This window comes from Aquarana catesbeiana, linkage group LG01 (genome assembly GCF_042186555.1).
Source record: "Aquarana catesbeiana isolate 2022-GZ linkage group LG01, ASM4218655v1, whole genome shotgun sequence".
NCBI lineage: Eukaryota > Metazoa > Chordata > Amphibia > Anura > Ranidae > Aquarana > Aquarana catesbeiana.
In genome coordinates this window covers 566,609,733-566,636,177 of record NC_133324.1, presented here as the reverse complement: position 1 = coordinate 566,636,177, position 26,445 = coordinate 566,609,733, and the positions used below count along the sequence as shown (strand labels likewise).

The following is a 26,445-nucleotide window of genomic DNA, read 5'->3' as shown; positions in this document are numbered from 1 at the left end:
AAACAAGCAAAAATTCTACAAGATCGTTTTTTTCCAAAGGGGATATAGCAGAAAACTTCTAAAAAAAAAAAAAGTTTATAGCCAAAGATAGCCCACATGAATGCTATTCCAGGGGGAGGAGGATAAATTACACCTAAAATCTTTCCAATTGTAAAATTCAGTAACCAGGCAGACAATATCAAACAAATCTTTGACAAACACTGGCATATCTTGTCAGATGACCCAGGTGTGAGTAAATATGTGGATTCAAAACCACATCTCACCTTTAGAAAGAACAGAGCATTCAGGGACATGTTGACATTGCCCAATTCAGAGATGTTTCAGCCCAAACATTTTATTAATTGCAACACTACAGGATTAGTTTATTTACTAACATGTGATTGTGGTTCCCATTATGTTGGGAAGACAAAGAGAAAATTCTGGAAAAGAATTAGTGACTATGTAAGTGACATCACCACAGGGATTCTGGACAAAAGTCCAGTGGCCAGACATTTTTCAGAGAAACATAAATACAAGACAGACTCTTTGAAATTCACAGCTTTAGCAAGAATACATCCCCCACTGAGAGGTGGAGACTTTGACCAACTAGTTTTACAGACTGAATCAAAATGGATCTATAGATTAAGGGCTAATGTCCACCCAGGATTGAATGACTTGATTCGTTTTGCATCCTTTCTTGAGTTGGATTAATACGTTTAAATTTTGATTTGACATTTATATGTATTTTTCATATATGTACGTCTAAAACAGACGTTTTATCTGTTTTAGACTAGGAACTATAGTATACCAGGTTCAAGGAGAGGGATATCCCCCTTTTATTTTTATACCCAGTTATTATTATACCTTTTAATTTTTATACATTATTCTCTATCAATCTAGAATCTCAAATTTTACCTCATATGTAAAATATGTTGCATATAATATATGTATGAATGTTGTACTATCCGGTTCTATGGCTTGCGCCTCCGGCCCATGTCCCCTTTCTTTTCCATTTGTGGCCCTACTGCATCCCTTCTGGCATTGTGTGAACGTGGACTGTTCTTCGCTACCTCCAGTATAATGTCTGACCATTTTTCTATTACAAATGGAACTTGACAGGGGTATCCCCTTTTCCCTTAGGCCCCTTTCACACTGGGGCGGTGGGGGCGTCGGCGGTACAACAGCGCTATTTTTAGCGCTGCTGTACCGTCGTTCTTGCAGCGGTATTCGGCCGATAGCGGTGCGGTTTTAACCCCCGCTGGCGGCCGAAAAAGGGTTAAAATCCCTCGTACAGCGCGGCTATAGCCGCGGTATTGCCGCGGTATAGCTGCGCTGTCCCATTGATTTCAATGGGCAGGAGCGGTGAATAAACCGCTCCTTCACCGCTCCAAAAAAGCGGTTTGCAGGACTTTTTTCACCGCCCTGCCTGCGCACCGCTTCAGTGTGAAAGCCCTCGGGCTTTCACACTGAACAAACAGCGGAGGCTGTTTAGGGGCGGGTTGCAGGCGGTATTTTTAGTGCAATACCGCCTGCAAACCACCCCAGTGTGAAAGGGGTCTAATTAAATGTTCTCATTGCTTAAGGAGCTATTAGCTGCCCTTGTTAGAACTCATTCCCAGATTAAAGGTATCACAGTAAGAGGACAGGCACATAAAATAGGTCTGTTTGCAGATGATTCTTAGTAATTCTTAGCCTCGCCGACCCGCAGTCCTCTCTAAAGCCTCGTACACATGATGGGATTTTCCGCAGACAAAACCGCTGACTTTTGTCCGAAGGGCGTTGGCCCCAAACTTGTCTTGCATACAAATGGCACACAATTGTTGGCCAACAAACACGAACGTAGTGACGTACTACGTGGTTTTTCAGTTCTTTAGCGTCACACTTTGTGCTCCTTCTGCTAATTTCATGTTAGTAGAAGTTTGGTGAGTGTTGATTCGTGCTTTTCATTTCATGCTTTTTTTTTTTTTGCGCTTTTCAGTTCGTTTCTGAATGGCCGTTCGTCAACCAGCCATGTTGCGGAATCGGAGGAGATAACGTGTTATTTATTATTGTATATAAATCAAAAGTCGCGCTAAAAACTAGAGGTGACAGACAAATGTCTAAAAAACTTCATAAGGATATGAAGGTGAATAGTGATCACTAAATAGATGAGTTTCATAGGAGTGCTGAACAATGTAAATACACACTACAAAAATAAATGCTGTTAATTAAATAGGACACAGAAAACATTGACTATGTCCGTGTGAAAAGATCAATATTGCATGACCCAATCAGTGACAGGTGAATATCTCAAATAACTGTAGGAATAATATTGTGACAAATCTGTGACTCAAAAACTGAACCGTGATGAATGAGGAAAAAATATAAATGAATAAAAAAAATAATACAATAAACCCAAAAAAAGTCAGTGGCTCAACAAAAACAGTGATAGTAAAAGTCCATCCGTGCTACATTGATATGCAAAGAAAATAACTTGTCTCCCAGTGCTCTGGTGAAATAATGTAACAGAATCTTGCTGTGGTAAAAATTAGAGTGCGTAGACAGACCTCCACCTCTTGGAAATATGCTGCCTCTTACCAGATAAAAATGGTCTCTAAATTACAGGAGACCCAGGAAGCGGATGGCTGCAACCCCAGCCAGGGATCTTTAAAGCAGGCACTCAGCGTCTAGATCCAGGGACTCTCTCCCACCAGCCTCCGCAAATAAGGAAATGTCACCATGCAAAAAACAAAGTGCTCCACATAGCATAAAACCAGCGTTTTATTAAATATAAAATTAAAGGTTGCACTTACAGAAGCATAGAAGATTTAAAACACATAAGAAAAAGCCGGCCGGCTCCAAAGTAACCCGTGTCTTCCGGGTGTGTGAATCGCGGTGTCGTCGGGACGTAGCTCCTCCTCCCTAAATTATTGGCCTTGGAGTTATTGCTTTGACCCAAGTCCAGTCCAGGAACAGGAGGAAGAGGATTTCTTGGACCAAAAATTGTTTGCTTTATTAATCGTGACCAATTATGTCATATGCCTTTGCTGCGAGAGCTCTAGGAGAATAATCCAGATGATTTTCGGAATTATCTCCGGATGACAGACCCCTGCTTTCACCAACTCTTGGCATTGTTGACCCCCTATATTAAGAAGCAGGACACATGCATGAGGCTTTTATTTTATTGTTTGGTTGAATAATGACTTGATTTGGTATATTTTCTATATTTCTGGATGCATAGAATGCACTTTTTGGTTAAGTTCTATTGGCAGATAGCATGTCTAATTTTATTTATTTTTTTTAATGCACAATAAAAAAATTGTGGAGAATAATACTTGGCTATGTGTTTTACTTCAAATGACAGTTTGGGAGTAGGCAGTTACATTTAAAAAAATACAATGTAAAATTAACAAGGGACACCAACATAGTTGTATCTTTGATCTTAAAAACTATGGGATAATAGTGTTGTGGTAACTTGCACAAAAAAAAACAAAAAAAAAACAAGCATAATATTATTATTCTTGATATCACTAGAAAAAAAAAAGGCTTTGAAAATTTGTTTGCCATAACTCCATCAGTATCACTAGCAAAGCAGCTTCATTATTATCCCATTAACCACTTAGCAACCGGCCCATAGCCGAATGACGGCTATAGGGCGGTGGCTTAACTCTGGGAGGGCGTACAGTGACGTCCTCCCAGAATCCCGCTCTCGCACGCCCCCTGGGACGCACACCCGAGAAATTCCGTGACCAGACCCGGCGCATCACGACTCACGGTAAACGCCCGCTGATCGCGCTCGTTTACCATGTGATCACTCCGTCAAATGACGGAGCGATCACATGTAAACAAACCGGTGTCATGAAGCCGGTTCCTCTCTCCCCTCTCTGTAGCGAACGGTACAGAGGGGGAGAGATCGGATGGCAGCAGCGCTGTGGGCTGGATCTGTAGTGCCCACTGCGCTGCTCTGTGACAAATGCAGTCACACCCAGCCATCCATCCATCCATGCTCAGCCATCCCTCCATGCTCAACAATACCCTGCAATACCCTGCACTACTCTGCAATACCCCTCAATACTCTGCAATACCCCTCAATACCCCGCCATACTCTGCCATACTCTGCCATACCGTGCCATACCCTGCCATACCCTGCCATACCCTGCCATACCCTGCCATACTCTGCCATACTCTGCCATACTCTGCCATATTTGGTGATACCCAGCCATACTTTGCAATACCCAGGCATACTCTTCAATACCCAGTGATACCCAGCCATACGCTGCCATACTCAGCCTCTGTATGTGGCCAGGCTGTGGAAGTCTCACACATGTGGTATCGCCGTACTCAGGAGGAGTAGGAGAATCTATTTTGGGATGTCATTTTTGGTATGTACATGCTATGTGTTAGAAATATTGTATAAATGGACAACTTTGTGTAAAAAAAAAAAAAAAGCGTTTTGACCACTTCCCGCCGCCGGCCGTCATACGATGTCTTTGACTTTGTGCAGGGATATCTGAATGATGCCTGCATGCAGAAGCGAACGCATACATAAGTCCTGCCCACATATGAAAATGGTGAGGTATCGCTGCGATCGGTAGAGCAAGATCAAATATTTTGGCCCTAGACCTCCTCTGTAACTCAAAACATGTAACCAGTAAAAAATTTTAAAGCGTCGCCTATGGGGCTTTTTAAGTAGCGAAGTTTGGTGCCATTCCACGAGTGTGTGCAATTTTGAAGGGTGACATATTATTTACTTGGCATAACTTCATCTTTCACATGCAAAAACATTGGGCTAACTTTACTTTCCTGGCCCATCCTCCCGTCAGCACATAACGGGTTAACACCTCCTTTGGAGCACCCAATGACCACATGTTCCAAGTTGAATATAAAAGACAGCCCCTCCCCCAACTAAGATGTTCTTTTTTTGGTCATGCTCCAGCCTCCAGGCCACATGCTGATTGCAGTTGGTAAGTAATTTGTTTGCTGCATCCCCCCCTGCTGAACCTACCCCTCCATGTTCAGCCTCTCATAGAGTTGGAAGACACAGAATGCTGAAAGTAAATCTTTCTAAAAACTGAGGTGCCTTGTGCCAAGGCTGCAGGCAAAATAATGCTTAAACAGCATTGATATATTATATACAGGTGTGGTATTATAAGAGCTCTGTCATCACTGCCTCTCCCTTTGGGATTTTTTCCTGTCTTTTTTATATGCAGCACACTGCACTGCTCTCCTGGCTTTATTATCAGTCTAATGCCCCGCACACACGGTCGGACATTGATTGGACATTCCGACAACAAAATCCTAGGATTTTTTCCGACGCATGTTGGCTCAAACTTGTCTTGCATACACACGGTCACACAAAGTTGTCGTAAAATCCGATCATTCTGAACGCGGTGACGTAAAACACGTACGTCGGGACTATAAATGGGGCAGTAGCCAATAGCTTTCATCTCTTTATTCTGAGCATGCGTGGCACTTTGTTAACGTGAGGCGCCTCTGATGACGTCTTGATGACGAAACGCGTAAGGCGTGGTCATGTGGTACGCATACGTCGCTTCTGTTTTTTGCTAGAGTCTTCCGGTTTCTGGTAGGCAGGCTGTGGAACGCACGCCACTACCACGTTGTTGCTGCGGTGGTTGGCTTTGAGCCAGCCAGCGGAGCAGTGTCAGCTCCATTTTTAACTGTTTTAATAAACATTACTTTTTGGACTTAGGCTCCTCTTTTCTCACTATATATGGATACACTTCGGTGGGGACCACTAAGAGGACACCAGTGGCATACTGGGAAAGGAGATAAGGATATCGCTGGGAGGAACATCGATCGCTAAGGAACACCACTACTGGACTCACATCCACATGCCTATTACCCCTGCAGGGGTTGGGCGCTCTGGTGAGGGCACGAGTGGGGGTATAACAGAAGACGTGGAGCACCAGTCACAGCATTATACCAAGATTTTTATTGGACTATTTGGATGAACACATTGCCATTTTATTGCAGACTTTTTCACATTCATAGGACACTATATCAGTTTTTCTCATTTTTATATTCTTTATTTAAAAGGAATTTTTTCTTATTTATTCACTTATCACTATTTGGGATTTTTTGTAATTTTTCTGTCATTTTTTTAAATATTGGTTGAGAGAATCAATAGATGCCATTTGACACACCGTGTCACACTGCTTATATTGAATATTCACTTTTTGGGATTTTCACAGTGGTTGAGAATTTAACACGTTGAGTTTTAAAAAAAATTTTGTTGTGGTTTTTGTGATTACAGTGCATCTGATACACACATTTCATAGGTTTCAGCACCTTATAGGATTTCTTTAATTATTATCATTTATTATTTTTGTTGGTGCACTTTCATGCACATACACTCCCTATTTTACACACACTTGTATAGATATACTTCTTGAACAGCGCCAATTCCCCTATTAGAGATTTTTATGTTTTTTGGATTTCACCTTGGTGATTTTCTTTTTTGGGGGGGCTGCAGTTCCTCTTTTCTTTGTCCTAAGCGCGGAATAATTGATTTTCAAAGTAACACTTAATGGCTTTTATACGTGCCAGACATCCTATGTGATATACATCCTCTTATGCCCGTGCAATCTCATCTATGTAGGTGAGACTACCCAGAAAATCAAGGATTGCATTGCACAACATCGCAGTACGATCCGACATCCACAGTCAGGTCTCCCTGTATCACGTCACTTCTCTGAGATGGGACACAGAGATACCGATTTGCGATTCATGGTTTTGGAGGAAATATCTTGTGACAAAATAGGGGGGGACAGGATTTTGAAACTGAGGAAACGTGAAGTTTGGTGGATCAGTAGACTACAGTCTCTATACCCTGATGGTATGAATAGAGATTATGATCTATACCTATTTTTATAGGATGTGGATGCAGGGTAGTGTAATGATCCGATATATGTCATGTATATTTTACATCTTCTCCAGATTCAATGGAATGAATTCCCGTTTGAGAAATCAGCCAACAGAGTTAATAGTGGAAATGGGTTAAGAAATCTGAGCCTATATTATTATGAACCGGAATGATTGCTGATTTATTAATGCATAGATAAAAATGTTTTGAAGATAAGAGATCTTGTTGACTTCGAGATTACGTTATTACGGTTATTGTTTGTAAATACTTTTTGGTGTATGGAATTGTAATGTCATTCACTATTATCTTTATGCAGTGAGGGTTAATCTTTTAGGCTTAGTTAATCGGTAATGGTTTGATTCGATACATGTGTGGTGATATGTTGGGTGGGGATAAGAGAAGAAAATGATGTCGGGTTCTCCACACACAGCCAGAGAAGCCTGATGAAGAGCGATTCACGCTCGATACTGTACAGTAGCTTGCACGTCTGCACTTTCAAGTTTTGTATGATTGGAATTTTCAAGTAAAAGAAACATTTGCATCAAGCATCGGTCCATGTTTTTTCTATATATAGATATATATATATCTATATATCTCTCTCAGAAAAAGGCATAGGTGGACTTTTTTTTACAGTTCCTAGGCTTCTTCCCTTACCCTCGCTGCAGGATACTGATATAATAGCAGATCCAAACTTCACCCATCACGGCAGGCTGCGTTAGCAAACCTTTAAAGACCGGGTCCCTTTTAATAGGGGTTCCACTCCTTTGGACCTGTATAGCACCCCTCAGGAACAACTTTAGGTAATGTAGCAAGACCAAAAAGAGTCCTGGTTCCTAGGGTCCAGCCCTTAAAGAGAAGCGTTACAGGCAAAACCTCATTCTTCTATGCGAGCCCTGGGAACCATGCTATGGCCTCAGTGGCGTGGATGGATCCGGTTGTGGAGGTTTTTTCAAAACCAGCATGGATCCCTCCTGGAGCTCCTCAGAGCATATCTTCACTCGTGACCAACACCTTAGACATTGGCAAAAAACTGAGGTACTCCTCGAAGGAGGAGGGGTTATATAGGGGAGTGAACTTCCTGTATTGGGTATACCAGTGTCAACACCTGAAGGTGGCCCATAACCCATTAAGAAATTACTTAGGCTCTGTGTCCCATGATGTACCATAAAGAAATGTGCATTTGATAAACAGTTGTGCAAATATGGTGCGACAGAAAAAAAATTGCAACATCTTTTTTTGTATACAAGGCCTTTGATTTCAGAAAATATATAATGCTCCAGGGGTTACCTTTGGGAACAGGTTACATGTTCCCACTGCTGCAGCTGCTCCCCGCTGCTCTCTCTCCCTGTGAGAAGTTCCCCGTACTAGCTGTTACTTTTTGAGAACAAAAGTTTTTTTTTGGAGGTTATTTCTCCTTTAAAGGGGTTGTAAAGGTAAAAGTTTTTTCACCTTAATGCATTTTATGCATTAAGGTGAAAAACCATCCGACAATACCGCCCCCCGTTTTACTTACCTGACCCCTCGAAAGTCTCATGCTCGCCCCCGACATCCTCTTCGCCGCTCAGCCTGGCTGTTGATTGGTTAGAGTGGATGGATTGAAAGCAGCGCAGCCATTGGCTCGCGCTGCTGTCAATCACATCCAATGACGCGGCACGGCGCGCCGGGGCCAAGTGATACAGTGAGCGGCTATGGCCGCTGGCTGTATCATGGGAGCGCACCCACAAGCACTCAACACCATGTGAGGGAGCTCGCATGAAGGTGTTGAGTCCTTGCGGGGGGAGCCGAGACAGCCGCCGAGGGACACCAGAAGACCAGGTTCGGGGCCACTCTGTGCAAAACGAGCTGCACAGTGGAGGTAAGTATAACATGTTTGTTATTTAAAAAAAAAAAAAATATATATATATATATATATATCTTTAGTGATCCTTTAAGGGGGTGTGTCCTATGCCTACATACATTTGCTAATAGGTGTGCCTCATTCCTATCTCAAAATGTTGGGAGGTATGTCAGAGCTCCCTGGAATGTTCCACCCTCTCCCCCGGTCATATTGCACAGGTCACAGCGGGGCAGGTTGGAAGCAGAGGGTGTGGGTGAGTGATCCGAGGCCTGGTACACATGCTATTACTGATTTCAATGCTGTGCAGGGTGTCCTGTCAGAAAGCCGCTACTCATTAGAAAATGCAACGGAAGTGACGTTCCGTCGTGGCCATCTTGGTACACCCTGCACTTTCCTGCAGTAAGCCTACAAGTCAGAAGGCGGCAAGCAGACATCTTTTTACACCCACCGAAGTCTTGCATTTAACACATATTTTTACCAGTAAACTGAGCTTAAAGAGTCAAATACAGTATTTTGAAATCCATGACGCTGTTTTGATGCTGAATTTTAAAAGCATCGGCAAGCCTGCCAATCTCACAGGTTTGCTAATCTGACAAAACACCACTGCTTTTAAGATTCAACATCAAAACAGCTTGACGGATTTCAAAATCCTGTATTTCACGACATATAAGCTCAGTTTACTGGTAAAAATAAGTGTGAAATGCAAGACTTTGGTGGGTGTAAAAATATGTCCGCTTCGCGACTTCAGACTGTAGGCTTAGTGCGGACGATTGCGGGTGTACCAAGATGGCCGCGACGGAACGTCACTTCGGTTTCACTTTCTGATGGGTAGGGCTTTCTGATAGAACACAGGGTGGTCAGTGTTTCGGTTCTCTTTATGTTTCTTTTCTTCTGCTGGCGACCACCCATGGAAAACACTGCCTACAGATCAGGCTGCTGCCCACTAGTCCCTATGTCAGTGATGGCGAACCTTGGCACTACAGATGTTTTGGAACTACATTTCCCATGATGCTCATGCACTCTGCAAGGTAGTTGAGCATCATGGGAAATGTAGTTCCAAAACATCTAGGGTGCCAAGGTTCTCCATCACTGCCCTATGTATTCTCCTGGTTACTGCTGATACTATTGCAGCCTGGGGGTGCAGCATTTAATAGAACTGGGCTGTAGTTTCCTCCGCTTGCAGCATCTGAAAGCTGTCTTCTCCACCTCTCCCTTCCACCGGAAGACAGCGGCTGCAGGAAGAAAATACAGCCAATTAGTTCTAGTAAATGCTACCTCCTCCTGTCCAGGGGTCTGTAAAACCGCTGCACCTATTTATGAGATGTTCCCGCCATCCCTGTGCCAAGCTCCCAGGTCTGTACACCCATTGAGCCCATGAGGGGGTTCCCACCATCCCCGTGCTGAGTTCCTAGGACTGTACACCTGCTGTGCCCATTATGAGGGGTTCCCAGCATCCCTGCACGGGTGTTAACAACTGCTCTGTCCATTATGAGGGGATCCCAACATCCCTGCACTGAGTTCCTGGATCTCTACACCTGCTGTGGCCATTATGAGGGGGTTCCTTACATCCCTGCACTGACTTTACGGGTCTGAACACCTGCTGTGCCCATTATGAAGGGTTCCCAACATGTCTTTGCTGAATTCCCGGGTCTGTACACCTGCTGTGCCCATTATAAGGGGTTCCCACCATCCCTGTGCTGAGCTCCCAGGTCTGTACACCTGCTGTGCCCATTAGGAGGGGTTCTCACCATCCCTGTGCTGAGCTCCCAGGTCTGTACACCTGCTGTGCCCATTACGAGGGGTTCCCACCATCCCTGAGTTGAGTTCCTGGCTCTATATACCTATTGTAACCGTTATAAGGGGTTCCCAGCATCCCTGCACGGGTGTTAACTGCTCTGCCCATTATGAGGGGATCCCAAGATCCCTGTACTGAGTTCCTGGATCTGTACACCTGCTGTGCAGATTATGAGCGGTTCCCAACATCCCTGCACTGAGTTTACAGGTGTTGACAACTGCTATGCCCATTAGGAGGGGTTCCCACATCCCTGTGCTGAGTTCCCGGTTCTGTACACCTGCTGTGTCTATGAGGGGTTCCCACCATCCCTGTGCACAGTTCCTAGGTCTATACACCTGCTGTGCCCAATATGAGGGGTTCCCCACTGATGGGCACTGACGAGATAGCACTGATAGGTGGCACTCAGTGCCCATGGATACTGAAAAGCAGCACCGATGGGCCTACACTGATGATCAGTGCCTTGATTATCTGTGTATATATCCCCTGTACAAGGCAGGCGCTACCTATAGGCAAGGTAGGCGCCGGCCTAGAGAGCACATCAGTCAGGGAGCCGTGTCGGTGACCCCCCACCACCTCCGGGCCTCTACATACGCTTCATGCTTATCATACGTCAGGCCAGTGACTCACTCCACCCCCCAAAATGGTAGCAGTCATTAAAAAGGTGGGGTATACATAGGCAGGACAAAGGGGGTGGAGTCAGGGGCAGAGCCAAGGGGGCAGGAAAATTGGGTTTCACCTAGGGCAGTGATGGCAAACCTTGGCACCCCAGATTTTTTGGAAATAGCGCTACTCTGCAGAGTAGTTGAGCATCATGGGAAATGTAGTTCCAAAACATCTGGGGTGCCAAGATTCGCCATCACTGACCTAGGGTGTCAAAAATCTTTGCACCAGCCCCGGGTGCAATGCTCTCCAGGCTCCTAAAAAAAAAAAAAAATTGTAGATGCACATTTTTTTTACCTGAACTTATCATTTAAATCATTTTTTGGCCAAAAAAGCAACTTGCTCTAGTGCCGAAGTGGCAGTAAACTATCAGAGAAAAAAAAATTGGTCCCCCATGCAGGTTTAAGTCATAATGTACTAGTATGCACCACATACTAGCACATTACGACAGACTTACCTGGACACAGAGCCCTCCAGCACAGCGCTTCCATCTTCACCTGGTCTTCCTTCTGGGTTCACAGACTGGGGCTGTATGAATGGCTGGGGCGGCGATGACGTCACTCCTGCGCATGTGTGCGTAAGACCCGACCCTAAAGGTATGGCATGGGTGTGCCGTCCATTCAGGGTGCATGTGCCGATGACGTCACTGGCTGCATGCTGTGTGAATATCTCCTAAACAGTGCAGGTTTAGGAGAGATTCACTGTACCTACAGGTAAGCCTTATTATAGGCTTGCCTGTAGATACAAGTTCAAAAGTGGACTTTATACCACTTTAGCCTAGGTCAGTGATGACAAACTTTTTTGAGCCCGAGTGCTCAAGCTGCAACACAAAACCAACTTTTTTTTTTCAAAGTGCCAACACCGAATTAAACCTGCCAGCGGCTCTGTACAGAGGATGCAACTGATCACCCCTCTGAATGAGCCCAAATGGTAATAACCTTTTGGTAAATAGAAGTGGTTTCTACTGATGTCCCAAGCGTATCCTCCAAGGCAAAACGCTGTGAATGTAGCCTGCCTGGGGACCTAACAGATTGTGGGGAGGTCGCCATGCGTTCCAAGCCCATCAGTCCACGTGCAAAAAAAAAAAAAAAAACCCAGAAGGGAGGCTCTAACCGGCACCAATGATACCATCTGATGGGCCCCATGCACTGGGTGGAGAAAATCCGGCCCCATAGTGGAGACACTCCCCGATCCTCAAGCAAAGGCAAAATAACCACGGCCCTTTGTAGAGAAAAATCGTGTGACATGAGCTGATACATAAGGAGGAACACATTGATGTGCAGCTACAGAAGCATATAAAAAAGAAATTTGAGGTTCAGCTGCCGGGGGGGGAGGTTGTAACGATCCGGCAACCGCAATACATCCACGATTCGGGAAAATGCAGCAAATCTTGTACTTTTCCTGCATCGCATTGACCTGGGTTCACACTGGTGCATGCAGAACACCGCATTCCTGTGCACATCACATGCGATGTCTGTGTGGTGCAATTTCAGCCATGCATTTTGTATGGATGAAATCGCATCCACACCAAAATGGAGCAGGACCCCTTTTTCCTGCCCACACCTCAATCGCCTGGGTGTTTACAACTGTGTTTTGCAGTGTTGTTAAACTAAAACTGATGCTGTTTGATTGCTATGCAATGCGTCGCATCAGTGTGAACCAGGGCTCATAAAGATCATGGTTGTACACACAACCAACAACCAGGGTAAGCTGGAAACCTGGCTGTATTGTTGTCAGTGATGTCTGGATCACAAAGGTTCCAGTAATGTCTGCTGGGAATATTTCCTCCCATTTTGTGTTATTTTAGCTTTCTCAAATCGTAAAGAATATACAGCTAATATGGCGTTTACATTGCATCGTCCATTCTGTAGAGGGTTGTTTTACCTATAGACCCGATTGTGTTTCTCGGTAAAGCTATTGTGCAATGTCTGTTGAATGGCGACAGCTTGTGCTGATTAGAAGCACGTGTAGGCAGTACAGCGCACACAAAGCTCTATCATACTTAGCCCATCCTTGCTGCAATATATACCAGACTGGTCAGTCTGAGGCAGCACAGCTCCATGACGTGCGGCTACTTTGTAACCCCTTATTAATAAACCAAGGCCTTACAAATTAGCGTGTCACAAAAAGAAAACGTTACAGGCAACCGCTTTCCTCGCGGTAACATCTTGTATGCCCACAAGGGTTACAGCGTAGCCGGCAAAATTCGTTTTTTGTGTTATATTGTAAAAACAAGAAATTGCATACGTGAAAAGACTGTGCTTAACCGACCAGCGACTGCAAAATAAGAAACAGAGTATAGACGCCTCAAAAACAAAGCTTCCCTCGACACACAAAATGGCGCCCGCGCCACCTCCTCGTTTCCTTTATGCGCCCGTACACTAGCCAAAAGTTATTTCGTTCTATCGCCAGTCATATACAGCCAATGGAAGTACAATACGATTTCCCGCCCTCACCAGTTATGTACAGCCAATTTCAATGCAATAACTCTCTCCTGCCCTCACCACCCCCGTACAGCCAATGATAGCACGCCTCCGTCCGCGCTACAATGGCGCCTCGGTACTAGCAGAGACCACTTATTTTCAGGGGGGGTTACCACCTAAACTATAGCGAATAACGGTATTTATTCGGCAATCTATAATAGTAAATAAATAAAAGAAATTATATACGGTAATTGCTTTCGCCACCCGGATTTCTGACGATACAATATAGAGAGAACAACGAGGCCAGTGAGGAGACGGAAGTAGATGGTACAGTCCGCCGTGGTGATGAATTATTCATAGAGTGGGCGTGGCTACACTGCTCTATATAAGGAGGAGCCCAGCAGTCATTGCGCACTCTACATTGCCGTTCTCTGGGTGAATTGTGTACAAACAAGGTAAGGTGTAATGGCGGGCGGCTTTGTTGGGGGGAGAGAGAGGATAGTTATGCGGTTTCGGCCTGTGAGTCTTTTATACAGTAACCCGTTTTGTGGTTACCGGTTATCTCCTAATGTATCATGTTGTGTATGAGGCGTCGCCTCTTTGTGTAGACGGGGAGCGGGGCTCCTGGAGGGAATGACTGGACTCCGAAGTCACTGGCTTCCCCTCCCTACCGCCTTCCCGGGGTCCCCTTTCCAGCGGTCGTTACCGGGTGGTGACTGGGAGGGGTCGTGTGGACGAATGACGTAAGCTGTTCGGCGGCCATTTTGTGAACGAACACGTTGTAGTGACCGGCCGGCGCCATTTTGTCTCCGCAGATCTCATCATGTCATCTGACGAAGGAAAGCTTTTTGTTGGAGGTCTGAGCTTTGATACCAATGAGAAGAGTCTGGAAACCGTATTCTGTAAATACGGACAAATCTCTAATGGTGAGTTTGTAGGAAGATGTGCTTGAATCCGTTGGATATTTAGTGGCTGAACTTTAATGACTCTTCTGTATTCTATTTTAATAGTGGTTGTGGTGAAGGATCGGGAGACCCAGAGATCGCGTGGCTTTGGATTCGTTACTTTTGAGAATCCAGATGATGCTAAAGATGCCATGCAAGCAATGAATGGAATGGTGAGGTTTTCCTTTCAAAACATCAAATCTTTTAGGTTGCATTGTGAAGGTTGTTAAATCAAGAGTAGAAATTATAGTGCTTGGGAAATGATGGGGGTTTTACAGATGCATAGAATCTCAAGGTTTTATTTGTATGTTTTTTTTTGTTTACAAAGGCATGTTTGCTACTTAATTTTATAGTTCTTCAATGTATCTATATACAAATGAGCACTGCATATTAAAGGTCAACCGATATTGGCTGGCCAATATATCGACCGATATTTGGCTTTTTTTTACTTAATCGGCTGTGCTGATAAAAAAAGCCGATTATAACTTCAGCTGGACTTGCAAATGACTTCTGTAATAGAAGTCAATGCAAGTTGTCTGAAGTTTTCTTCTCTCCTCCCTGGGCAGCCTGCCAAGTCTGATAAGATACATTGTATCTCTTCAGGTTCTTTTATCAATAGACTGAACTGTGTAGAAGCTCTCAGTTTAACCATTTAAAGACTAAATCTTTTCTGACATTTGTTGCTTACAAGCAAAAACCCCAAATATAGATAGATAGATTTTTTTTTTTTTTAGCAGAGACCCTAGGGAATAACATGGCGGTTGTTGCAATATTTTATGTCACACGGTATTTGCGCAGCGGTCTTTCAAACACAATTTTTTTTTTTTTTTTTTTTTTTTTTTTTTTCACTAATGAAATAAAATAAGCAGTAAAGTTAACCCAAAACTTTTGGGCGAAAAAAAAATGATTACCTGTTTTTGTGTTTAATCTAAATTCTACATACAAGTGAACTGATTGGAGGTTTGTTTTGTTTAAATGTAAAAAAAAGTCTATTACTTAAGGCTGCTTTCACACTGGAGCGGGCAAGCATTGACGGTAAAACGCTGTTTTAGCGGCGCTATTCGGCTGCTAGCGGGGCGCTTATAACTTAGCTAGCGGCCGAAGGAGGGGTTAAATGCGCTGCTGTCGAAACGCTTTGCGGGCTCTTTGGCAGCGGTGCGCATTCATTTCAATGGGCAGGAGTGGTGGAGGAGCGGTATACACCGCTCCAAACATGCTGCTTGTAGGACTTTTTTTTTTTAACATCCTGCCAGCGCATCGCCTCAGTGTGAAAGCACTCAAGCTTTCACACAGACTGCAGGGGTGCCATTTTACAGGCGCTATTTTAAGCCCAAAAGCGCCGGCAAAAACGCCCCAGTGTGAAAGAGGTCTAACTGTTAGATTTTATGAGATGAAGGGGGGAAAAAAATCGGCCTAATATTTCGGCCCAAAATCTGCATCATATCGGCCACCACGATTTCTAAATATCGGCTTTGGCATCGGCCAGAGAACCATATTGGTCGACATATACTGTACAACCATTTAAGGGTTAATGTGTAAGTTCTTTAGGGATTTTCTGGATTTTTTTTTTTTTTTTCTTGCATTTGTAGTCTTCATAATCTTGAAGCTTGCTTTTCTTTAATGCGACTATTTTATTTGGTTTTAGTCTGTGGATGGACGTCAGATTAGAGTTGATCAGGCCGGAAAGTCACCAAGTGACAGGAGAGGAGGCTACAGAGGTGGTTCATCTGGAGGAGGAAGAGGTTTCTTCCGTGGAGGTAGCGGCCGTGGTATGTTCTATGGTAGATAGAAATGTTTGGCCTTAAAGTGGATGTATACCCAGTGAAGTGAACAGCCTCAGTACACAAAGGTGAAACCAGTTTCCCTGCACAAGTTTTACATGTATATCTAGTCTTCCCATTCTTGAATTCTTACATTGTGTAAGATTTTTAATTCCTTATTCTGCGGTGTAGCTTTGATTGCTGAAAAGGTGCACCCGTCCCCACTTTTTTATAGGCTAGGACTTGCAGAGCTTTCCTGTGAATCATGTTGCAATATGCTAATCTATAGCAACCTCACATAACAAATGTCTGGCGTCTGGCTCCTGTCTTGGGGGAATTTGGTTATCAGGCTGATAACAGAGCTATCAAGCAGAAAGCCACACAACTTGGTGCTTTGGAGAGAGATGAGAACACTGCAGATAATGTACCCAGTTCAAATTTCATGAATCTGGTTTGCATCCACTTTTTAAAGTGGATGTAAACCCAGTTCATGAAATTTGAGCTGGACACATCTGTGATGTTAGATCTCTTCGAAGCTCTAAGTCCCATGGCTTTCTCTTGCTCCATTCTTTTATCAGCCTGATAACTCCTGACAAGTTCTGAAAACTGACTGAATTGTCAGGGTGGGTGTGTGCTATAAATTGGCTTGAAAGCTGGTCAATTCAAATCACAGCTCTGCAAGTGTCTTTCCTCAAATCAGCTGTCTCAGTGTATGGTAAGACTCCTCCCCCTGCTGGAACAGGAAGGGAAAACTCTTAACACAATGTTCACTTTCTAAACAGTATATAAAGCTGAAGACAGCAGATGTGCAGAAAACTTGTGTAGGGAGAATTTTCATCCTTGTGTATCATATGAGCCTGTTCACTTTACTGGGTATATGTGGTTTTACTACATCCACTTTAAGATGGCTTTAGGATTAGTAATATTTTCAAGTACAAATCTGTACCTACAATGCCAAACAAACATCGTCAGCACATTTTACTGTACAGGAAATCTTACTGTAAGACCCCTTTGACACTGGAGATGTTTAAGGCGCTGAAGGGCTAAAAATGGCACCTGAGAAATGCCTCGCCTCCAGCTCCAGTGTGAAGGTCTGAGTTTTCACACTGGAGCAGAGTGTTAGGAAAAACTTGCAGGATGTTGGATAAAGTCCTGCAAGCAGCATCTTGGGAGCAGTGTATATACTACCCCTGCCCATTGAAATTGGCACCGCTGCCGAAGCGCCTGCAAAGTGCTTTGGCAGTGGTGCTTTTTGGGTGTATTTAACCCTTCAGCTGCTAGTGGCCAAAGTGCTGCTAAAACTAGCAGTGCTTTATGGCAAACATGGCCGTGCTGTGAGTGTGAAAGGGCTCCTCCCCAGGGCTTGTTCACACTTAAGTATCTAATGCTTAACAAATGCTCCTATAGTGTTAGTATGGGTGTGTTAAGACTGGCATTGGCAAGTTAAAATGCTTCCCAAATGCCCTATGGGCAGTAATGAAGAATTTGAGTGTTAAGGCATGTTAAAACCACTCCACAAATGCCTATTCCAATAAATTAGCTAATCTTAATGCACCAATTGCCTGCCAGAGCATTTGTGACGACTTGAGGGAGGCATTGAAATGCTTCAAACGCCTCCTGACTTAACGCTTCGATTTTGAAGCAATGCTAGTGCTTCATGTTTTGATATGAACAGCATTGTGTGCTGTCATATCTTGTGCATAGGCATTTGAGGGGCATTTCACCACTTTCAAACACCTGATTTAAATACCAGTGTGAACGTAACCTTGCTATAGGCTTGGGCACGTTAAACTTCACATTTAACTGAGGGGGTGTTTTTATGCTTTGTTTATGTATGACAATACCTTCACCATTTTACGTGACTGTAGGTATCTTCACTTTTTTTTTTTTTTTTCTTCTCCCCCCCCCCCCCCCCCCCCCCCAACTATTGCTATCACAAGGAATGAATAACATCCTTTCTGATAGCTGGGGCAGTGACATATACACTTAGAACATTGGTTTCTAAAACCCTAATCCCTTCAGAGCCCTGGGAATGATGGTGGGGGGCACTCCCCTTTACTGGCATTCAGAGAGCATTAACAAAGCATGTTTGAAGAAAGTGTAATCTAGCCCTAAAGACTGTTTGGATCACTTTTCCTAGCCTGTTGCCAGCTGAAAATTTTGATATCGGGATCATGGCTGCAGCCATGGTCCTGGTATAACTGCTTCCAAAAGAGGATGTAGGTATGTCCTAAGGGCTGGAAGTGGTTAAAGTAAAGGGTTTTTTTATACAGTGGCTAGGGTGGTGCAGCATCAGGTCTGATTAATCTGTCCCTGGCGCTCCTACATTGAAAACCGAGTGATTGAACACTGCCAATCGGCAGCTGCAGACTGTCAGTCGCAGCTCTCTTCTCACTGGAGTGCTAGGCTGGGGAGGGGCCGGCCATTTGTCTCAGTGGCTTGCTGAGAGGCTGAGCTAGGTGTTGGACCAGGCACCTGGTGGATCCAGACTCTGGTCGGAATGACACTGTGCCTGGGGACTCTGCTGAAAATGGGTCACAGGCGTGCAAAAAAATTTACTCCTGTGATCCCTAGGAGAGGTACAGCCAAATGAGCTTTGGCTATACGAAAACCTAAACAATTGATATGCCACATCTTTTCCTTGGGTATGGTGGCTGCATTAACAAATTACCTAATGCTGAGGAATGCAGTGTGCTAGTCACTTTGCAAACTAGATTACTGTTCCTTCAATACACATGTAATCAAAATATATATTTGCGTCTCTTATTAGATGAGCCAGGCGTTCTCATTTAGTAGCCTGGCTTCAGAGCTTGGCCCCTTACAAGTGTCTGATCAGGGAATGGTTGGTTTGTGGATGTATGAAAATGGCACATGCTTTTGTTTGCCTTTCTGCTGCTACATGAAAGCTAACACATTTTTGTTAAGGTGGAGGTGACCGTGGTTATGGAAGCAGCCGATTTGACAGGGGTGGCTATGGTGGTGGATCCCGGGATTATTATGGCAGGTAATTTTATTTTTTTTCTGAATTGTGAAGTACTTTTTCTAGTGGGCATAATGCCTTTTACTTGCTATATTAGGGTTTTTGTTTAATTTTTTTTTTTTTTTTCTTATTAGTGGCAGGAGTCAAGGAGGTTATGGGGATCGCTCAGGAGGAAGCTCATACAGAGAAGGATATGACAGCTACGGTAAGTTGTGGCAGAGGGGTGTGATGTGAGGATTTATTTTTATTTTTTGGGGGGGGGGGGGGGGTTATTTTACTCTAGTGGTATCTGGATGGGTTTGCTTGTAAATCTCCAGCAGCCCAACAAATGATGCATGTCTAAATATTTTGTCAAGTCTTAAAAAGCTCTACAATCATATTAGCAGTGGGGCTATGTGGGTTGGGCTTTAGTGTAGGGGTAAAATGCTGGGATCTGACGTCTTCAAGTGTCTTTACAACTGTGCCTGCTTCTTGTCCTCAGCCTCACACAACGAGTAAAATACCTTCCTGACTCAAGATCGTCCTTCCAATGGCTGTATTTATAAAGATTTTTTGGAGCTTCGCTGAATCAATAATGTGTAGTATGTCAACTTGTGTTCACTTTTTTTATATAAATTTGGTTAATCTTGACAGCCTCACTGGTAGAATGTGAACAGCTGTTCCGAGGGAGTTATCTTTCGGGCACGCTTACATTTACTACTTTTTTTTTTTTTTTTTTTTTTTTTTTTTTCATACTGCTGTTCTGAGGCTGCAGATACGTGAAGCTCTTATTTGTAAATGAGCAGATTCATGCTGCAGGAAATGGCTTTGCTCAGCAAATGGGGTGCTGCTTCTGCATTCGCATCCCTGTAAATGGGTATGCCTCCTACTACAGCGTGGTCTTACTAGATTTCTTGCTGTTATGTAAATAGTCATGGGATTGAAACCGTGAGCTTATTTTGAGCTCTTATTATTTGAGAAAAACATTTTTTTTTCTTTTGTGTGATATAGTGCAGAGCCTGGGCATGCTGCAAATGACAGCTGTACCACCTTGATATAACTAAAGTGAACAAATGGATCTGTCACAAGACGTTCTTAAAATGTTTGTTTGTATTGTCCTTTTTTTATACAAATATTTCATTTGAATACTGTACTGAAGTGGTTACAGAATTGTATTTACTTTCTTTTTGGCTTCACGAAGCCTATTAAAAGACAGTCTGAAAGAAACGTGCTCCTGAAATTACCTTCTGCACAACACTGAAGTGGGACTTCACATAGCTGGGGGGAAAGCTTTAGTCAACTTACCCAGAAGTGCTTTTAAGGGACTGCATGGCAAATGGTAACACAATAACAAGCTTTAGGAAAGGATCTAAACGATGGGTTCTATTGCAGGTTTTTATGCCAATAGTCTGGTTTAAAAAGGAAAGTGCAATAGAACCCTGATTATTGCAGTATCTTAAACCTAGAAGTATTACACAGAAAAAGCATTTTCCACATTGGTTGGGAGGGGAAATATGATTTTGCAAACTTGCTCCTCCTGTTGGGAACTGCTTCAAATTTTTAGTTTTAACTTTTATCCTCGAACTGTTTCATGGGCAGTAGTACACAAGGTTAACATGTGCAAGCTTTTGTGTAAAAAATTTTTTTTTTTTTTTTTTGACTGAAGTTTTGTTTCAGGGTTTTTCCTTAGAATCCTGTCACAAAGCAAGTGTAATTAAACTTTTTTTTTTTTTTTTTTTTTTTTTTTTTTTTTTAATAGTGCTTTGTCAAACGGAACCACCAATATTACGTTTTAAAAGTAAATTCAGTGTGGTGTCCGCAGTGTTACTAGACCTGTACTTGACTGTTTCAGCAGGCTGAATAGCTTGCAAATTTGTTCAGAAGGAGCAAGTGCCCCCTCCCTTGAGCAGCAGGTAATAAGGTATTGCAAAACCTTGAACAGACCAACACTTGCTGGTTGCCAGGTGAAAATGTATTTAATTTTTACTGTCCTATTAAAGATGAGAACCAATTTTCTCATGAATCCTAAAAAATGTAATGGGGTAAAAATGTGTACTTATAAGAAATTAAGCTAATCCTATTGACTGCTCTAAACCACAAATTCTAGTGTCCATGCAAAGCATCAGACCCATGGCTGTCTGTTTCTTTGACAGCCCCTTTAAATGCAACACTTCGCTTTAGATTTTGTGAAGCTGAACCTGTTTGGAAAGCTATTAGTCAAGTGGGCAAGGTTTATTCAGTCAGGTTTTTGACATTGCACAATACTTCCTGTAACAACCTCTGGAAGTGAGAAAGTATCTTGACAGCAATAATAACTTGACAGATATAATCCTTTCCCACACTCCATCCACACTTTAATGACATGTGGAATAAGTTGGGCATTTTGCATGCCTAAGGTAATTGTGTACACTTTTTGTGAATGGGTTTTCTGCAGAAAGGTTACTTATGGCTCTTAAATCCTGTGTTGAAAGGCATATGCAGGCTGCCATTGCTGACTTCTGAAGATGCTAGTTGCCAATCTTCAATACTTAAAGTCTATTTAGAACTAACATTAAAGCAGTGTAGACAATCCTTGATTATACTTTTTTTAATTTCATGACTTCAAGTGTTGAAACTGGATCAGCTTGATGGAGAAGCAGGTAGCAATTATAGGCTGGGTTCACATGTATGTGCTGCGGGACACCAAATGTGATTCAAATAGAAATTGCACTGCCTTCCTTGTCAAATCATGGGATTCTTTGCAGTGCGCTTTGAGCCCATTTTGTGTTTGATGCACTGGAATTGGGTTGTATGGGTGTTCCACCAGTGCAATCCAACTTCAGTTGCAATAAGTTTTTTCAATCTGTTTTGCAATGTCGTTAATTATAACAGACACCGATGGGCAGATTGCATACATGGAGTGCGATGCCAGAAACGCTCAATTTGCTGCTTTTCTGCACCACATTTGAACTGTGAGCCTATGAAGTAGATCATGGCAGCCCCTATTCCTAATTGTGAATCTAATTCAGCTGAAATGAGATTTGAGTCTGCCTAGTTATGCCTTTTTGTCTACACTTGTCATGTCCAACCTGCACTCAATATGTAGCTTCTGTTGTAAGTCTGCATTATAGTATAGTTGTGCCATATATAAAACAGCATAGATTCCTAACTCTGTAGCTAGTGAAAGCAATGTTAGTACAATACTGTTACCTTCTGAGAATCCTCTGCTAAGTACAGAAGCTGCATTTTCCTGGGAGAAGTCAAGTGTTGTGCATCCTGTGGAGCCTGACGAAAGCTGCTCATGGCTAGTTCATTTTCGGAATTAGTGCGGTAGTTTGAGGTAACTCTTTTGCTAATGTCCACATCCCTCTTCCTCCAAGCTCATGTTGTGCCTGATGCATATAAAGTTAGCTCACTGATCTTGGTACTGGTGTGCTCGTACACTATAATTGGCAAGAATTCTTTGGTTATTCAGCAGTCTGGTTCTATCTAGCATATCCCCAGAATCTGTCCACAACCTGCTGGGTATTTTCAGGTGCTACCAGTACTCCATGTAGTTGCTTTTCACATGTCCCCAAGCAAGCTACATATGTTAAATGTTCTACCTGCCAAAGGATTTATAATGCTATGGAATCTGTTCCAAACTATCATGACTTGCACCGTATGCCACACTGCAAAGCCAGGTAGATGACTGTTGGTTCAGTAATGCAGCTTCCCATGTCGCCTCTGCCGCTCTTTTGGAGTGGTGATCTTCCTGGCTTTGGCGTCTCATAAGGTGTGTAAAATCTAGAAGCTCAGCTTGTATAAAGTCTTAATTAATTTTGGCAGGTGAGAGTTTAATATATTGGCAATTTTCAGTTTGCCTGGGGCCTTTTTTGAAAGAAAACAAAATGCTTTACAGCTGCAAACCAGACTTAAAAAGCCCCACCCTTAGATATCTTTCATTTTTTGAAAAAAGTGGCATCCATTTTAAACTTGTGTTCTTGTTTCAGGATGACCATGACAGCTAAGCTTTCTGGTGCTGGTGGATTGCTGTTTTCACAGTATTGTGTGACTTCTATAAATAGAATCATAGGTAAGTTGGCCTTGTCATACTACTATATGGGTGTTTTTGTTTACACCCCCATGTGAATTTGGGTTGGTAAAATATTATACATACTGCAAGATCTGTGTAACACTGCAGTTGTCAAACACCAGCTTTTTAGGCTCCCTTCACATCTAGCGATTTGGGATTGTGGGTAATTCCAAAACTCTATGATGCTGTCTAAAATTGGCATTTGGGTGCAATTCACCTTTCAATGACCACTAAATGTGGTGTGGTTATGCCTTGGCAATAAATTCTAGCAAACCACAGCTAGAAGCTTGTTGCTCAAAAGTGTGCTGCGGTTGCAACATTTACCGCAGCAAAGCTGCACTGCATTTAGGGGTTGTTGAAAATGAATGGCACGTGAACATGCTTACTGCATTTTGCCAGCATTGCAGTGTGATTTGGAATCACTGCAAATTTTTGCCTACAATTCCAAATCGCAGATGTGAACAGGGCCTCGCAGAGCTGAGTGATTACCTGACTGCTAATCGGTCAGCTCTTAACTTTTTTTTTTTTTTTTTATATCAAATTGGCCTTGGCAAACTCAGGGGCTGAGATATATACAACACGATAAGATAAAATCATTTGTGCAAATATCTGAGGAATTTGGGATTCCAAGACAGGTTCTTTCAGTATGTCCAGGCCCGTACATCTGTATTTAAGTTTAATGTCTCTAAAATAACAATATTGCTGAAGAAAAGGGATCAAAAGAAGGGACTTATCTCTAAAATATGAGATATTGCAGTGTAAATTTAAGGAAACGGTAGCGGTGCCGGCCAGGTCGCAGTGGGAACGAGACCTGGGAGCACTGACTGACGCTCAGTGGTCGGAGGTCTTGTCTGCGATCCCAAAGGTATCTGTCAGCTACTCAAAAATTAACAACTTTTTATTACACAAAAACTAGTTAAAATGGAAACGCAGGGAATCCCCCTTATGCCCCCGATGCAGTGGTGCACCGGCTAATCTAATACACATGTTGTGGAAATGCCCCAAACTCCGTTATTGGCAGGATATAATTATAAACATAAATAGCACATTGGGTATAGAAATCTCACTAGACCCAAATTTATGTTTGTTAAATATAATGGAGGAACCAAATATTTCAAAACATACCCATACCGCAATGACGAGAGGCTTGTTTCAGGCACGAAAGCTAATTGCTCAGAAGTGGATATCTATATACCCCCCCCCAACGGTCGAAGAATGGAGAACACAAATAAAAGAAACCATAATAAAGGAGGAATTTATTTATACACATGGAGGGAGCCAAGATAAATTTGACGCTATCTGGAAAAGCTGGGTAGAGGCCTGGGACAATGAAAATAAAAGATGAATCAATATGGGAGAGGGACAATATTGGGGGTGGCTTTTGGGGTCGGGGGGGGGGGGGGGGGGTGGAGAGATACAGTAGGGGGAGGAAATTTATTTTTGTTGGGTTTTGCCCCTTTTTTTTTTTTTTTGTTTTTGTTTTTGTTTTGTGCGGGTTTTTTGGGGGGGGGGGGGGTGGGGGCGGGTGAATGTTAGAAGCAATATTATGTATCGCATAAAATGGAGAAATGTATAACTTGTACTGCTATGAAAAGAATAAAAAAAGTACTGAATCAAAAAAAAAAAAATTGGCCTGGTCTTCATGTGGAACACGAATTAATTTGAGCTAAAGAGAAACCATGGGGGGCCCTGTTAAATCTTGTGGGCTAACTTGTGCTGCTGTCTTAAAGTGGTTGTAAACCCCTGTAAGACCATAGCATACTAGCTCATGTATTGCTTGCCTTAGATCAAGCCCCTGCCGTGGTCCTCGTTCACCACTCCAGCCAGTGACATGGCTCCTGGAGTTACTTCTGGGTATCGGGCTCCAGTGCTGCGATGACACTCCTGTGCACAGGAGCCGCTGGTAATGGCAGTCTAACTGAAGCAATGGCATGTACGTGCCATTGCTTCAGTGCCGATGTTGGCAAATACAGGGGTTATCTCCTTAACTGTTCAGTTTTAGGAGATATCCAGGGTAGCTACAGGTAAGCCTTATAGCAAAAAGTGTTTAAGGGTTTACAACCAGTTTGCCTGGACTGAATGCCTTGAGCAAGGGGGGTTCTGTAGCCAAAAATTATTTGGATCTGATTCTGAAAGATGACTGATGCGCAGGCAGTTGTCTGAAACTTTCCTTGGAGAACAATATTGGGATGTGGACACTCTAGGCAAGTGTTGGGTGAAAAATAAAGGGGTTCAAAACTAATGCAGCCAACTAATAACCAGTAAAGTACAACATATTAAATGGTTTTTTTAGGTATTCTTTTAAAAGTTTCTCCAATCCAGATGAAAGCTGAAACTTTAACATATGTAAATGAAATACTGGCCTAAATTTTTTTTTTTTTTTTTTCTCCTTTTCTAGGTGCTGAAGGAAGGGGAGCGCTTTTTTTTTTTTTGTGTGTGTAATAAATTTTTTATGAATACTTCACTTTTGTGTGCTTCTTGTGTTAGTGCTTTAGGCACATATGTACTGAAATACCTAAATATCCCTGATATGGATCTTTGACAAGTGCCCTGGAAGCCCTAATGTGGGCACTTTGACCCCATTGTGTTTAGTTTGACCTTGTGTGCCAGAGCTTTTGATGATCTCTCAATGGAACTCTGAATTATATGCAGGGCTGAATGCATTTGGTTCTTGACCTTGGGTCTTTGGGTTGGCTTGTTAACCAAGTTAATAATAATCACTGAGATGACAATTGTATGCTTAAATATTTCTTAACCACTTTAAGACCACAATACATATACAAGCGCATCTTATCAAAGTTTAATTTATTGCAGAAATTCAAAAAGTGAAACTTGTGTTTTATTTAGATGCATTAGAGTGATATTTTGCTTTTCTTTTGCTTATGGCTTACAGCTAGTGAGAACACAAAATTTAATATCACTGAAAATTAGTGTGGCATAGAGGTGATTGATCAGCCTGTGGCACTGAGGTGGTATGAAAGCCCAAGTTGCTTTCTCTATGGGGTTTAGGTCAGGTCAATCAAGCACATTGATACCATGATCATTTAAACCAGGTATTGGTACTTTTGGCAGTGTGAACAGGGGCCAAGTCTTGCTGGAAAATGAAATGTGCATCTCCATAAAGCTGGTCAGCAGAGAAAAGCATGAAGTGCTCTAGAATTTCCTTGTAGAG

At 42.9% G+C, this 26,445-nt stretch overlaps 1 protein-coding gene across 6 annotated transcripts; it reads left to right on the top strand.

The window, feature by feature from the left end:
- The first annotated feature begins 13,854 nt into the window (after nucleotides 1–13,854).
- On the top strand, nucleotides 13,855–25,737 carry LOC141106309 (cold-inducible RNA-binding protein-like). Of its 6 annotated transcripts, none has more exons than XM_073596998.1 (8): nucleotides 13,855–14,011; nucleotides 14,372–14,482; nucleotides 14,567–14,673; nucleotides 16,146–16,269; nucleotides 19,186–19,260; nucleotides 19,375–19,445; nucleotides 23,191–23,273; nucleotides 25,672–25,737. In XM_073596998.1, the coding sequence occupies exons 2-7, from the start codon at nucleotides 14,380–14,382 to the stop codon at nucleotides 23,206–23,208; spliced, it is 498 nt and encodes a 165-aa protein (XP_073453099.1). In that variant the 5' UTR covers nucleotides 13,855–14,011; nucleotides 14,372–14,379; the 3' UTR covers nucleotides 23,209–23,273; nucleotides 25,672–25,737. The 6 variants fall into 6 exon arrangements, with proteins under 6 accessions (XP_073453099.1, XP_073453117.1, XP_073453109.1 ...); XM_073597016.1 differs by having other exon boundaries at nucleotides 19,186–19,264; XM_073597008.1 differs by lacking the exons at nucleotides 23,191–23,273; nucleotides 25,672–25,737 and adding an exon at nucleotides 19,722–20,446 and having other exon boundaries at nucleotides 16,146–16,257.
- Nucleotides 25,738–26,445: the final 708 nt, after the last annotated feature.

Coding starts and splice junctions, on each gene's coding strand:
- LOC141106309 (XM_073596985.1), top strand. CDS start 14,380: ATGTCATCTGACGAAGGAAAGCTTTTTGTTGGAGGTCTGAGCTTTGAT. Junction 16,270..19,185: donor CCGTGGAGGTAGCGGCCGTG/GTATGTTCTATG, acceptor ATTTTTGTTAAG/GTGGAGGTGACCGTGGTTAT. Junction 19,261..19,374: donor TGGATCCCGGGATTATTATG/GCAGGTAATTTT, acceptor TTTTCTTATTAG/TGGCAGGAGTCAAGGAGGTT.